The following is a 16,042-nucleotide window of genomic DNA, read 5'->3' as shown; positions in this document are numbered from 1 at the left end:
TTGTGTTTGCACATTGTGTAACTGAAGTGGCACTTAGGTATCAGCCTGGTATTCACCTAGTAGGATATGTCAAACAGTGTAAAAACCACATCCAGGTCAGCCAGCTCGGTTACCCTCATTGTTAATCCACCAGGAAGATTCAGTCTGGACCGGCTTACTGTCCTGTCCTGTGAGCAGTGCTTTAAAGTGCATGGCTGTCCAGTTGGGTTGAAAATAAATAAAAAGAAACTTAATTATTTTTGTAAACTGAAATGACAGCAAAGTTATTGAATGTTATCAGTAGTGAAGTTTGTATGCCTTGTTTCAAATTAAAATTCATAATTGCAATTAGTAATATATGCAGCCATACAAGCTCAAGAGAACAGTGTACCTATGTACCACCCATCATTCCTCGGTACATGAGGTTGTCTGTCTAAATTTCAGTCAGTATGTTGTTTACATCCTGGGATTTCCCTTATGATGATACATTTGGTATTAGGCCTCCTAATGCATTTCGGAACTCCTTGCATCTTTAATTCTATACATCATTGTATGTGTACAATAGTATAATTTATTCATAAGTGATCCAGTTGCATAAACTCAGAAGAACTAATATTTGTTTTCCTTTTTTTTAGGCACATGTTGTGTCTGCATTTGAGCAATCCTTATCAAATATGACACAGCGACTTCAGCACCTTACTTCAACAGCTGAGAGAAAGGTAAAGTTGACAATATCTTCAATATAAATAGGGGAACACAGTGTAGTTTCGCCAGTGTTCACCTGAAGATGGCCAGAAGACTTTGTGCCAAAATATCACGGCAGCAAGTTACTGATATCTGGCTTTTCACTTGAATTTCGTGGAACTATGTATACATAGTTTATCATCATTATCAAAGTTACAGAATGCAGAATACCAAAATAAATGGTGATTAATTTGTGAAGCCTGAAATAGTCAGGGAGAAGACAGCATTCTTAATGTAGTTTATTTAACAAAAATTTTTTGAAGTAAAAAATTTTTAATGCCTAAAATACAGTTTTCTTATTACAGTTAAAAGTCCAATAACAAGTTTCGGTTGCTTTGTGCAACCATCTTCACATTTTTCAAAATGTATAAAAGCAGTGAATACGCATTGGAAAGCATCGTTAGCTGTAGTCATACAATGACATGCATTCGTAAATGCCAAGACAATGACAGTATGTAGTTTAAAAACATAACCATGAGCAAGCCAGATTGTAGACTGTAATCTCTAAGGACTTTAATAATAATGAAGGAAAATAGCCAGTTGCACGAGCAAAAATTGCATTAAAAGCTCATAATTTTCAATTTTGTAGCAGGTTTTATAATGAGAACAGTATATGCAGCAGTTCCAAAAATTGTCAACTTTTCCATAGACTCTCTTACAAACGAATGATCCTGCATGGTTTATGAAATTGCCATCTTTAAAAAATGTGTACAGGTTGAAGAATAAAAAGAAAATGTCACAAACCCACCAGTCTTGAGGCTGTAATACCTGCTAATAGTTGAAAATAATGAGCTTCTGATGCAACTTTTGCTCATGCAACTGGCCATTTTCCTTCATTATTACCATAATCCTCTAAGATCATGGGCTACTACCTGGTTTGTTCACTGTGACATTTTTAAACTACATACTGTCATTGCCTTGGTATTTACAAATGCATTTCATTGCATGACTACAGGTAATGATGCTCTCCAGTGCATATTCACTGCTTTTTTTGTGTTTTGAACTATCTGAAGATGGTTGTACAAAGCAACCAAAACTGGTTATTGTACTTGAATTGTAATAGGAAAATTGTGGTCTAGGAATTAAAAGATCTATACTTTAAAATTTTTTTATTTAATGAAATGGTCATGAGGATGGCAAATCTCCATTCACTTTCATGATGAGATATGCATCTAACACTTAAATTCGAAGGGCAAAGTCTCTTCTCATTTGTCTTAACACTGTTAATGTAACATCCATGTATGCCTTTCCTATTGGTAAATTTTAATTCTTCCTCCAACCCTCTTTTCATGGGATGGGGGTGGATCTCTTGACTAGTCCCTGCTGCAGCTCAGATCTGCTGGAATTGAGTATTTTCCCTCATGTGAACTGAAATCTTTCCATAGGGACGACTACTACTACAGTATGTCCTTATCAGTGTAAATTATGGGCTGTTGTGTCATTCTGTCTTTGCAGTGTAGGAGCAGAACAAATTTAGCGCTTTTTACAGAGGAAGGGGCATTAAAATGATGCAGATCCATCAGAACTATTACCAAAAGACATGTTGCTACTTTGTTTTAGATTCTGGTGACATATCTGATCTGGTTTTTTCTTGATGTGGGACTATGTGAGACTTCTCATAAAAAATTTAGATTTTCTCAGTGTTTGTTTATAACAATTTGCTTAAATGATAGGACACACAATATTCAGAAGCAGCTCAAAAGTAATTTCTTAAATTTTCATACTTGGACAGACATGAGAATGATCTACAAATTTTACGAAGAAATCAACTGCTCATCTTCCTGTCATTTGGTGCTACAGTATGAAATAAGCTCGGTTTAATTTCAGAGATGAATAATAGCTACATTTATAAATGTAGAAATGTTTATTGTATTATTAATAATATTATTGTTTAGTAATAATAATAATAATAATAATAATAATAATAATAATGCGCAGTTCATTTAAAATCCTTCCGCCATCTTGAAGTTACTGCATTTGTATGGTGTGAAACTGATCACAGTGTAATAAATGGCCAATATGTGATGTAAGAGTGTGCTGTGAATAAAAGTAGTACTTGAAAATCAATCCACAATGTTTGTAATCCAGAGTGCTTCTATAAAAAGCATTTTGTGACATAGTACTTGTTCTTAGGCACTGTCACACTCTTAATCCATTTCCATCATGGATAAAATGAAACTGATTTACTTTCTGGCAAACTCTTTTCATTTAAAATTGTTCTCTTGCATTCTGAAATTTAAAGGAGAATGTGCTGCCTTACAGAGTTCAGTAGTCAAAGTAATTATGCCTTGTGTTGTATAATCTATTTGTGTACTTAATGGAATTAGACGATTATTTGTGTATTCCTATATACCAGTTGTAACAAAAGGTAGTCTTTAATGTAAGAGTTTGCTTCATCACCACCAGACTATTCTATTCCAGGTTGCACATTTTTCACCAGTATTAACTCATCTTGTCCAGCCACCCTGTTCAGCTTTCTTGTTCCTGAAGAAGAATATCCACTGCTGCCTCCCCCCCCCCTCTCTCTCTCTCTCTCTCTCTCTCTCTCTCTCTCTCTCTCTCTCTCTCTCTCTCTCTCTCTCTCTCTCTCTCTCTGACTACCCTCTTAAGGCACAGTCAGTTATAAACATGGTTTCGAGTACTGTAGTTGTTAATCTTTAGTTTGAAATACATTAGAGACTAGTGAACACTTATTGTATAACTCATTATTGAGTTACTGCATTTGTATGGTGTGAAACTGATCACAGTGTAATAAATGGCCAATATGTGATGTAAGAGTGTGCTGTGAATAAAAGTAGTACTTGAAAATCAATCCACAATGTTTGTAATCCAGAGTGCTTCTATAAAAAGCATTTTGTGACATAGTACTTGTTCTTAGGCACTGTCACACTCTTAATCCATTTCCATCATGGATAAAATGAAACTGATTTACTTTCTGGCAAACTCTTTTCATTTAAAATTGTTCTCTTGCATTCTGAAATTTAAAGGAGAATGTGCTGCCTTACAGAGTTCAGTAGTCAAAGTAATTATGCCTTGTGTTGTATAATCTATTTGTGTACTTAATGGAATTAGACGATTATTTGTGTATTCCTATATACCAGTTGTAACAAAAGGTAGTCTTTAATGTAAGAGTTTGCTTCATCACCACCAGACTATTCTATTCCAGGTTGCACATTTTTCACCAGTATTAACTCATCTTGTCCAGCCACCCTGTTCAGCTTTCTTGTTCCTGAAGAAGAATATCCACTGCTGCCTCCCCCCCCCCCCCTCTCTCTCTCTCTCTCTCTCTCTCTCTCTCTCTCTCTCTCTCTCTCTCTCTCTCTCTCTCTCTCTCTGACTACCCTCTTAAGGCACAGTCAGTTATAAACATGGTTTCGAGTACTGTAGTTGTTAATCTTTAGTTTGAAATACATTAGAGACTAGTGAACACTTATTGTATAACTCATTATTGAACTGAGAAATTGTCACACTAAACACAAAAATTTACATCTGTCCTGTTTGCTTGTTGTAGGACTCTGAGCTGCTTGAGTTACGGCAGACTATAGAACTACTTCGGAAGCAAAGTGTAGAAGCAGGCCTAACTTCAGCTCATATACAGAGTATGTCTCCATCACTGGCTCGAAGGCACACGATTAATGCCACTGCTGCACTAAATGGTAGTTGTTAACAATATAGAGCACTGCATCTTTCACTAATACGTGCTTCATCATTTATGTTATCATTTGAGTTTGTAGTTATTAAGTACATTTATTCATCAGAATTTTTATCTGTTATCTCTTTGTTGTAAAAGAAACCAAAACATCTGTATTTATTAATTTTTCTTTGAATTTGGCTTTACAGTGTGCTAATGAATCTAATACCCAGTGTGCATAAAACAAGCATTAAGTGGTTTATGGTATTATGTTTTTTTCTGCCATGTGAGTTTCTGATACATCTCTCAGGAATCTTGCCCAAAAATCCTATAAAATACTATCATCCGCAGATGAAATTGTTGGTAGAAAAGTGCTACTATTATAGTCTTCTTAGAAGTCTACCCTTCTCTTTATACCATTTCCCTTTACAGAGGGTAATCAGTGTTATATGTCAACCACTGTGCATGTTTATGATCATAGGTTGAGTAGAAGACAATAAATGTGAGTAAGATGCGACTTTAGTGAGACTCAAATATCATCATTGTCATTTGAAGGCATGTAATACATGAAGCAACGTGTACTTCCAAATGCTTCCTCCTGTTTGCATTGCTCATTCAAGCTGTCTTTGTAGTTCAAATTTCCTTGTCTGTCTTATTTCATTCTGTCTTGTAGCAATAACATTTCACTTGAACTATTCTCAAATAATGGTTTCTCATATTTTCTTAACTTTAGCTGTGTTGTAATTGACATACTTAAAAAAATTTCATTAACATTTAGAGTTCCAAATGATTCGACCATGCCACTGTTCATATATAAACTAGCTGAAGAATAACATTTTACATTATGACATGATGGCTGAAGTACTAACAGCTGTCAACTATTAGTGTTTCATTCCATTTGTGTGCCATGATCATCATTTCTGTGAGAAACTAAATGAAATACCCTTTCCATCCCTCACTTCAAAAGTGATGTGTGTGTGTGTGTGTGTTGAGTGTAGTCATACATACTACATGTTACTTATATATTTCTCACTGTAGGCAAGGGAACCAACATGTCTCGTCAGTTGTCTGCTGACTCTGTATCCAGTATCAACTCTCTGTCATCAGCCTGCAGTCTTTCAAGTTCAGCTCATGCACAAGATGGACATGGGAAGAAGAAGAAAAAAGGCTGGGTAAGATTTTAAGTCACAGAATTAATGTTATTAATTTAGAATAAATCTTTCGGGACCCTTTTGAGATATACTTAATATATCACTCTTAAGTCATCTCCAGCTGATTAAATGGTAATAGTTAGACTTATTTAACATTCTGTCACTTAATCTGTAAGCTCAGTTACACATTCATATTTTGAAGTATTGTAAACAGAAACTTGCTTAGCATTGCATGTGTCTACAGATTTTTCAATTAACACATGCTAGTAGTAATTCAATGAGTTACTTACTAAAACATATTGTAGATGTAGTGGAATCTGAAACTGACAGAAATTCTGAAAGTGCAGTAAGACCTTTAAATAAATAAAGTGTCATATTTCCCTGAAGACATTCATTTCATCATTTTTGCAGCTTTAATGATGCAGTAATTATCTTTGTTATGAAATTAAAAGAAGAAGAGACAAAATGATATATAAAGACTAAATGCAGCCAATCAGTACTACAAAGCAGTGTAAATATGCTTTAGAGCAAAATAGACAACAAATACATGACTGTCAATAATTTATGTATCAAATGATTATCTTAGCAGCAGCTTGTTTGGCACCAGAACTCTCTATCATTTAAGTTATGTTTACATTCTCATTTACGGAGACAAAGACACAATCCCACGCATAATATGCTGTCATTACAGTCACATGAACAACATAACTGTGTATGCGATATAATTAATTGTATTCTTTGGAAGTGATTACTGTTGTCATAGCTACCTCAGAATGGCAATTTTAAGACAGTGTAAGTCCTATACAGAGTTATTAAATAAGTGATGGACATCATGCAATACTTGACAAACCACTAGAAATTTAGACAAAAATCGCTTGTCTCATTTCAAATTTCCTTTTTGAAGCAATCAATTCATCACATTTAATGTCATTACATATGTATTTCATAGACGTTTAAACAAATAACTACACCTCTCTCTCTCACTACTTACTGCCATTATTCAAAGATCATCATCATAGAACCACGAAATGCTGTGATGCGTGTTTATTCACAGGCAACCTGCATCGGTCAAATGAGCATCTTCAAATCACAGATTAACATACATTGCATCAGTATATAATGTTAATCAATGACTTAAAGATGTTTTCTTGGCAAAAATTAGTTGTCTGTGAATAAATACACTTTACAGCAGCTTTTGATGATTTTATAGTACTGTTCTTTAAATACAGGAAAGCCATGCAGCACATTTTGCAGGAAATATTTTGACATTATTCAGCTTGATGAAAAGTAAGCCAAAAGAAATGGTAAATAGAAATCATGCAGGTTTCTTGGATATCACACCTTTTAAATTTCTGCTCGGACAATTTTTTTGTGTAGTTTCCATAAGTGCATAGAAGTTTCACTGTTTTCCGACTATCTTATCAGGTGCATAAGAAGTATTATAATGCGTTTTCTCAGTATAATATTGCCATAAAGGTATGTCATTTTTTACGCTTTGTGATGTCTTTTACAAAGTTATCAGAATATGTCCTGTGTGACTCCTGAATAATGAATTGCATCACAATCACACGTTTGTTTTCATCTGGTTATCAGGTGCCATATCCTGTGGAGAAACTTATACCAATTTCAGCTTATTGTTCTATTATAATCTTTCTGATCAGCAATGTACACTTCGCATAATCTCTGTGTGTTCATCTGTAGCTTCTTCTGCAGTGCATGAATGGTGTTTCATTGTGCTGTAGCACTTTCAGAATCAAAATTGTTCTTTTACTTTGGAATCTTGTATGGTGTACAGAAAGACAAGAAAACATGTAAAGGAATTTTCGTGGACCTGTTAATTATGTGCCTTTCTCATATTAAGTGAAGAACTGTCAGATGTAAATGTTTTTCGCATTTATACAGATTAGTGGAATCAATTTATATTATGTAAAGTTCATTAATACACTGCTTGACAAAAAAAGTGAAGCACCCAGACGACATGGTTAGGTGTCATTGTAACTTCGTACACATATACACCATCAGCAGGTATGTAAATTACTACAGTTGCAAATCTCTGTAACAGAATGGTCACCAGAATGCATTAGTGTTGTTACCAGGCCTGGTAGGGTTTGTAAAGGGCAGCATCAGATGTTGAGTGGTCTCTGTGAAGGATGCAGAGATGCTGTCTACTTGTGTAAGACTGTGTTATCAGCACCTGACAACGAAAAGGACCTTGTGCGGACCTTCATTTGTCTGGCTGATCAAATCGCACAATATCCAGATTTTTATGGTATTTAGACGTGACAGTGGTCCGATGTAAGACTTCTGGGCTATGTGAGAGTAGGCATACTCGTTAAGGTTCCAGTTGCCATGTCTGACCACCACAAGGGAGGATCACCGTGTTGTGCATTAAGCACAGTGTAACCCCTTCACAACTGTGTCTGCCACCCGAGGACAAGTAATGGACTCACAGCAACATTGTGTGTCATTCCACACCATTGGTTAGAGACTAGCAACAGCCAGATTAGGAAATTACTGTCCCTTGCATAGGCTGCTGTTAGCACCATACAACAAATGGCTGTGTTTGTAATGGTACCATTACTTGGAAGCATGGACTGCTGATGAATGCTGTCGCATTGTGTCCAGTGATGAATTGCAGTTCTGTGCTACCCCGGATGACCATTGTTGGTAAGCATGGCGTTAGCCTGGGGAGAGGTTTCATTCATCCAATATTTTGGAGAGGGACAGCAGTGTTGCTCCTGGCATCATGGTGTGGGTAGCCAGCGGGTATGACTTCAGGTTATGGCTGGTAGTGATTGGGGGAAGTGCGATGGCACAACGATACGTCATGGTCATCCCCCCTCCTCATGTGTTACCTCTCGTGCAACAGTATCATGGTGCCATTTTTCAACAGGACAATGCCTGTCCATACACAGTATGTATTAATATGAAAAGCCTCCGGAATGTTGAGGTACTCCTGTGGCCAGTAAGATGTCCAGATCTGTTCCAGATAGAAGATGAATGGGACCAGCTTGGAGATCAACTCTGTCGCAATGTCATTATCCAGGATATCAAGGGCCATTACAACAGTTTACCAGCTTCCCTTAGGAAAGAATACAGTGGCTTTCAGACACCATTCTCAACCGAATCAGTGCATACATGCAGGCCAAAGAGGTTGTAAACTCGTTCTGATATGTAGGCTAATACTGCCAAATTCTTTGTAAATTTGAGTCTATTTTATAATCACTGAAATAACATCACATACCTTCCAAACCTGTGAAGTGTCAGTTTGCTTCCTCCTCCCGTTCTTGGTGCTTCACTGTTTTTTTGGCGGGCAGTGTATATTGATAATAGCTCATCTTGTTGACTTTTGTTGTGTATCAGAATTGAATTAAGGCATAATTTTATCACATTTTGGTAGTAGTGTGTTGATTGCAGATTAAGTTGCTATTTTATTAAAAGCCCTTTTCTGTACTATTACTGACATGCATAGTAACACACACAGATCCTACAGTCTCTCAGTAAAATATTGCCCAGAAACTCTAACTTGTGGTATGTACATCTGCAGGTAATGAGAACTGTGGAAATTATAAAAGAAGGCAGATTGTGTACTGCAAACATACTATTTCTATTTCTGGATAGCACACTGTTTTTAATGTTTTCTGTAAAATTTGCATGAACTTCTAAGTGTCTCAAATAGGTCAATTAATACTATCTTTTCAGTTGCGAAGCTCATTCAGCAAAGCATTCTCACGCTCAAAGAAGAACAAAAATGGTTCTGTATCAGATGTTGAGGACTCTAGAGGCCTGCATTCAGATATGTCTGCCCCTTCATCTCCACTTCTTAATGACCCCCACCAAATGAATGGGGGAGGTCCCACTATAAAGGGAAGCCAGTCATCATCTGCGTAAGTAAATAACGTAACTTTATTTACATTTTTTTTATTTCTACAACTAATGGTGAATTAGAGTAGAAACTTGACTGAAAAGTAAGTGGTATCCTGAGAGTATAGTATTTGGATCAAGAAAATTACTGGAACAGTTTTGCACCATTAAGATCTTACATATTGGAATGATGTATATGTGGAAGAGAGGTACTAGTATGTTATTCAGTGTGTTTCTTAATAAGTTTATGTCAGTATTGGAAAGTAGATTTTTGTACAGAAGGTGGCACACATATTACTTCAAAAAGTGTATTATGGTGGATAAATGAAGAAATGAAAGTAATTTGTAAAGGGAAAAGGGAAATTTATATAACTGGCAGTCCAAACAAAGTTCTTCTATATTCTCTTGGCAAAATTGATGATTTCAAGTTTTATGTACTTGCAGCATAGTTAATGCAGTCAACTTTTTTCGTGTATTTTGCCCACTTTCCTGACTTCATCAGGCGAATGCTGGATCCCCCCTCTGCTGTTTGGGCTTCAACTAAATTCTGGATGGGTTGTGCTGCAGTTCACCCTAGCAGCTGATTATGGTGTCATCAAACAATGGAACAGTCTCACAGAAAATTATATTAGTGCTGATGAACATATCAGGCTTCTCTACTTCCAGAAGCAGCAGAGGAGGTTCACTGTGAGATCTGTATTGTATGCACAAAAGCACTAAGATTGAAATCTAACATTTTGATTTAATTAATAGTGCCTAAAGCTTTAGACTGAGTGTCAAGTTAAAACACTTTTTGATGAAGAGTATAGATGCATGATATTGTCCTTAATTTTAACTTTTTTTACAGTTTGGTATAGCCTTTTGCTCCATCATAAATCTGCAACATGACATACAGTGTGGCCCGTTCAGCTCAGTTGGGGTAGAAACAATGAGCAATGAAATCTGTGCTCTATGCCTGATTTGTCTGTAGCTCGAATGCTTTGATTCTCCTCTTTTCCGGTTTTTTAATAATCCTTGTTTCACTACCATGCAATGCTGTCATCCAATCATACATTCTCAGAAACTTCTTCCACAAGTTGAGGCCTATGTTTGGTACCAGTATACTTCTCTTCGCCAGGAATGCACTTTTTGCCAGTGCCAGTCTGCTTTTTATGTCCTCCTTGCTCTGTCCGTCATGGGTTATTTTGCTGCCTAGGCAGCAGAACTCCTTAACTTCATCTACTTCATGATCACCAATCCTGTATTAAGTGTCTTGCTGATCTCATTCAGCTGCTTCTCATTACTTTAATCTGTCACCTTGAATTTTAATTCCACTCTTGAACCTTTCTTTTATTTTCGTCATTGCTTCTTTGATGCATAGATTGAGCAGTACTGGTGAACGACTGCATCCCTGTCTTTTTACACCCTTTTTAATCCCAGCACTTCGTTCTTAGTCTTCCACTCTTATTGTTCCTTCTTGGTTATTGTACATATTGTATATTACCCATCTTTCTGTTATAACTTCAAGTTGAACAAATATATTTCAAGGAAGACGCAATAAATGAAAGTCACAGATCAAGTAAACAGAGTAAGACGTGTGTACACTTTAACAGTCAAATCATAACTTGAGTCCAAGTCTAGCAGCCGCTGGCTGGCTGGCCGCTTAGGTGGCGCTGCTGCTGCATGGCTGGCAGACAGCGCCGCAGCGCTGCTGCTGCATGGCTGGCAGACAGCGCCGCATGTAGAGGACGTGCGTAACTGCGCGGCAGCACTTTGAAAGATCGGCAGTTATTATCTGCCCGTCCGTCCGTCCGATGTGAGGTAACTGCGCCGTAGTATGGGGACGCTACATCTAAGCAAACATCGAAACACACGACATCAGTCGACTACAGCGCACGGAAGAGAGAGTATTCCTGCTAAAGAGGCTCCCTGGCTAGCAGTTGCATTCATTTGTTGCAGTTTGTGAGACAAACTCTTATGTTTTCATCACCTTTTTGGGAGTGATTATCATATCCACAAGAAAACCTAAATCGGGAAAGGTAGAAGAATCTTTTTACCCATTCGCCAAGTGTACAAGTTAGGTGGGTCCGTAACATATTCCTGTCATGTGACGCACATGCCGTCACCAGTGTCGTATAGGATATATCAGACGTGTTTTCCTGTGGAGGAATCGGTTGACCTATGACATTGCGATCAAATGTTTTCGGTTCCCATTGGAGAGGCACGTCCTTTCGTCTACTAATCGCACAGTTTTGCGGTGCGGTCGCAAAACACAAACACTAAACTTATTAGAGTGAACAAAGACATCAATGAACGAACGGACAGATCATAACTTTGCGAAAATAAAGAAAGGAAACTTTTCACTCGAGGGAAGACTTGAACCAAGGACCTCTCGTTCCGCAGCTGCTCGCGCTAACCACGCGACCACGGCGCTCCTGCGCTCACATTCCCCTTGATATGTTGCTTATCTTGTGCATGGACTACTTCGTTTGTATGTTTTGCTTAATTTTTTCATAGTTCCACACAACTTCTTCCTGTTTTCTCGATTGATCTGTGTTCAGTTTTTCAAGGCCTATCCACTGTGCCAACTTATAACTAAATTTGAGGGGGGTGCGATGGGGGGTTCCCGTGTGAGGAAATTCGATAACTTTTTATTTTGTCCATCTGAGTTGCATTGATTGAGATATAGGGGTTACTGGTTTTGGGTTGACATGCCCATTTTCAAACCGCACACCTTGCTATTAACTGTAACTATTCATACAATATGATGCCAAAAGGCCTCAGAGAACTTAGTCTCTCTCTTCATTCCTTAGTATTTCCATATCCCACTTCTTTTCATGGTAATTATTTCTGACTAGTCTCTTAGTACCTCCTCTCTTGTGATTTGAGTATTCACTTTTACTAGCTGAAATGTATGCAGAACTCCCATTAGCCTTTCTCCTATCTCATTCCTAGTACCAAGTGCGTATTCTCCTGTAACTCTTTCTTCTACTCTTTCCCTTACAACTGCATTCCAATCCACCATGACTATTAAATTTTCATCTCTCATTCCATAGTGGATTACCTCTTTAATATTCTCATGCACTTTCCCGATCTCTTCATCTTCAGTATGTATACCTGAACTATCATTGTCAGTGTTGATTTGCTGTCAATTCTGATGAGAATAACCCTGTCATTGAACTGTTCTCCATAACTCACTCTCTGCCCTACCTTCCTATTCATAACAAATCCTACTCCCATTATACCATTACCTCCTCTCTTGCGATTTGAGTATTCACTTTTACTAGCTGAAATGTATGCAGAACTCCCATTAGCCTGTCTCCTATCTCATTCCTAGTACCAAGTGTGTATTCTCCTGTAACTCTTTCTTCTACTCTTTCCCTTACAACTACATTCCAATCCACCATGACTATTAAATTTTCATCTCTCATTCCATAGTGGATTACCTCTTTAATATTCTCATGCACTTTCCCGATCTCTTCATCTTCAGCATGTATACCTGAACTATCATTGTCAGTGTTGATTTGCTGTCAGTTCTGATGAGAATAACCCTGTCATTGAACTGTTCTCCATAACTCACTCTCTGCCCTACCTTCCTATTCATAACAAATCCTACTCCCATTATACCATTTTCTGCTGCTGTTGTGAGTACTCTATACTCATCTGACCAGAAATCCTTGTCTTCTTTCCACTTCACTGATCGCAACTATAACTTGTTTGAGCCTAAGCATTCCCCTTTTCAGATTTTCTAGCTATCCTACAATCTTCAAACTTTTGACATTGCACATGGTGACTCATATAATGTTATCCTTTTGTTGGTTATTCAGTCTTTTCCTCATGGTCACCTCCCCCTTAGTAGTCCATTTTCGGAGATCCAAATGGGGGACTGGTCTGGAATCCTTTGCCAGTGGTTTCCATTGCCTTCTGCCTCCTCATGCCATTATCATTGCTAATTCTTCCACCTGAAGAAACTGTATTAGAGTTTTGGGGGATAGCTGATCAATCCTTTATGTTCTGTTGGTATTTTATGATAGAAGCAATTTTGACGCAATTTTACATCCTGTTTCCATTTCTAATGCTAGTGACAATCTGTGTAATTTGTTGCATATGTTTATGTTTTTTGTATTGACAAGGACTTTGACAATTATTTGTCACAAATCTTTGTATATTTTTTGGCAATAGGTAATACCATTTTACATTTCCTAGCTGCCTTTATGAACCATTTGAATTATTCCACTGATGAAAAGGGTCTTCATCAGGTTGTTAAGCACAGTGTGGCGTGTCCTCCATAGATATAACCAAAATTACTGAAGCACATTTAGAATTATCATCATCACAGTCATCTTGAGATTTCAGTGTTACAGGATGGAGAGGACTATTATTTGATCCATGGAACGGGAGTAGGAGCTACTTTGTACAAGCTAGTTTCAAATTGAGAATGATCGCTAGATGCTGACAGGGAAACAGAGACAGATTGTGAATCACTGACATTTGTAGTCTGGCAGACATCTGTTGAGTCGATTCCAACGTTGGAACTTTGATTATCTTGTGTGGGAGCTTGTTGATCAATATTTTATGCCTGGGGCTATAGGGAGCTTCTGCACTCTTTGTTTTATGTTCTGGTGATTCCATATTAGAAGAAGAGTGATACCACTCTGTATGTTCAGGGTACAAGTTGTAAACTGTTGGAGGAGAGATGTTGCTGTCTTGTTCCATCCTGTATAATTTTTGTGTAGCAGCAACCCCTTTTCACACTGGTTGGTTTACAGATGATGTGACTTTAAGTGCAGGGAGTCACTGAAGGTATTTATATCATTGGCAAGAGATTGGCAGTTTTTATGTGACCAGTAGCTTTAGAGTTGTTGCAAATTACATCATCCGTTGATAGATAAACTGTAAAAATAATGCCTTCGAATGGAATTTATAATTTGGGGTGCACTTGACTGAAATCTCCAATGATAGATTGCATAGTATATCAAAAAGACTTTGTGAGCACAACCATGCATCTTAGACCCTGATGGTATTTCACACGTGTCCAAAGGCATGGCTGTATTTATACATTTGGTAAGTAATGGTTGGGAAAAAACAACCTGTGGGCTTGAACTTTTTAAACACCTGAATGGTACAAACATCCCCTTAATTGTTTTATTTTTATGAAGATACTTACAGCCAAGACACCCATACGTATGTCTGAAATCTTTGGCATCAACTCTTGGTTAAAGTGAAGTGGGGTTCTATCTGCTCTTCTATTGATTATTGTAATGAACAAGATCCAGAGAAAAGTACACCGAACTGTCAGAGGTGACAAAATGAAAACCACATTGTTTACTGATTATGTATGGTAGGGCCACTATATGGAAGACCTACAAGAGCAAATAAACACCTGGGCAGAAGGTGCTCAAGTATTTTGCCTCATCTTCAGTCTGGAGAAAAATGAGGTGATGGTCATGAAAAGATACAGGCAACCATTGGGACATGTTGAAATGGAGGGGACAGCCTCAGATGATCCATTATTTCAAATATCTTTGCAGTACTGTCTCCAGTACTGGTTATATAAACAAAGAAAACATTTGCAGAATTCAAGCAGGTAGTAACTTCTATCAGGTACTTAAAGACCTAATATGGAACAAGAAAAAACCACTAAAATGCATGTCATCTATGAAACCTATTACGTCCCCAGTTTGATATATGATTGTGGAACACGGGCCATGAGAAGCAAAGACATCAGCAGAATTCAGGTAGCTGAGATGAGGTTTGTTCATAGCATGCTATGAAAGACATGAGGGACGGAATCCAGAATGAGGAAATTTGAAAAAAGTTGAAGTTGTAAGACTACAAAAACAAAATAATCTCTCAGCAACTGAGATAACATATGATTTGAAACTTGGAGGTAAAGGAACAAGAGGACAATGAATACTCATGTACAAGGATATAGTGAAATCTGACATGGATCATAGATAGCATTGACTAGGCAGAGAAATTTAAGGACTGTCATTGGTGGAGGAGCCTTATTATCTGACCTATTGAATAAGGAGGAACAACTCGGGTTATGAAGATGTAGGTGATATGTTGTTGATTTTTATTGCCATTTGTCTGCTTGTTGTGGTGCAGTCATATATTTTCTCCTTTCATAAATTACGTATAATAACACATGTGTTGTCTTTTTGCCTAATTGTTCCTATGCTGCTTTCACTATTTTAACATCCAGAACTGCCTATTCATCTTCTGTCATATTTATTTCCCCGCTTCATGTAGCGTTGGCTTATGCTATCTTTGACTGTCTCAACAATTTCTGATGGTTTCAACTTATCCAGGTCCCATCTCTTTAATTTCCTACAGTTTGAAATTTATTCAGCTTTAGTTTGCATTTCATAACTACTACATTGTAATTGGAGTCCACATTTGCTGCTGGAAGTTTTTTGCAGTTTAAAACCTGGTTTTAAATCTCAGTCTTGTCATTATAATAATCTCTCTGAAATCTTTTGATTTCATCACGTCTTGTTCATGTATACAAACTTATCTTTTGTTAGTCTTAAACCAAATGTTAACCATGACTAAATTGTGCTCTGTGCAAAATTTTACCTGGTTCTTTCCCCTTTCATTCCTTTTCTCTAATCTTATTTTCTCCTCCTGCTTCCCTTTTTCTCCCAATACAATTTCAATGCCACATCATAATCAAATCTTTGTCTGCCTT

At 37.3% G+C, this 16,042-nt stretch overlaps 1 protein-coding gene across 3 annotated transcripts in view; it reads left to right on the top strand.

Moving 5' to 3' along the window:
* LOC126471177 (protein sickie-like) overlaps positions 1-16,042 on the top strand; it is a 749,505-nt gene that overhangs the window by 672,929 nt on the left and 60,534 nt on the right. For all 3 annotated transcript variants that reach the window (XM_050099283.1, XM_050099285.1, XM_050099284.1), the window contains 4 exons: positions 615-698; positions 4,235-4,379; positions 5,393-5,526; positions 9,208-9,392. In XM_050099283.1, coding sequence (XP_049955240.1) covers positions 615-698; positions 4,235-4,379; positions 5,393-5,526; positions 9,208-9,392 — 548 coding nt within the window. The remainder of the gene's footprint in view (positions 1-614; positions 699-4,234; positions 4,380-5,392; positions 5,527-9,207; positions 9,393-16,042) is intronic.

Source organism: Schistocerca serialis, chromosome 3 (genome assembly GCF_023864345.2).
Source record: "Schistocerca serialis cubense isolate TAMUIC-IGC-003099 chromosome 3, iqSchSeri2.2, whole genome shotgun sequence".
NCBI lineage: Eukaryota > Metazoa > Arthropoda > Insecta > Orthoptera > Acrididae > Schistocerca > Schistocerca serialis.
Note: the sequence above shows the minus strand (reverse complement) of the source record. Positions and strands in the feature narration are given on the sequence as shown.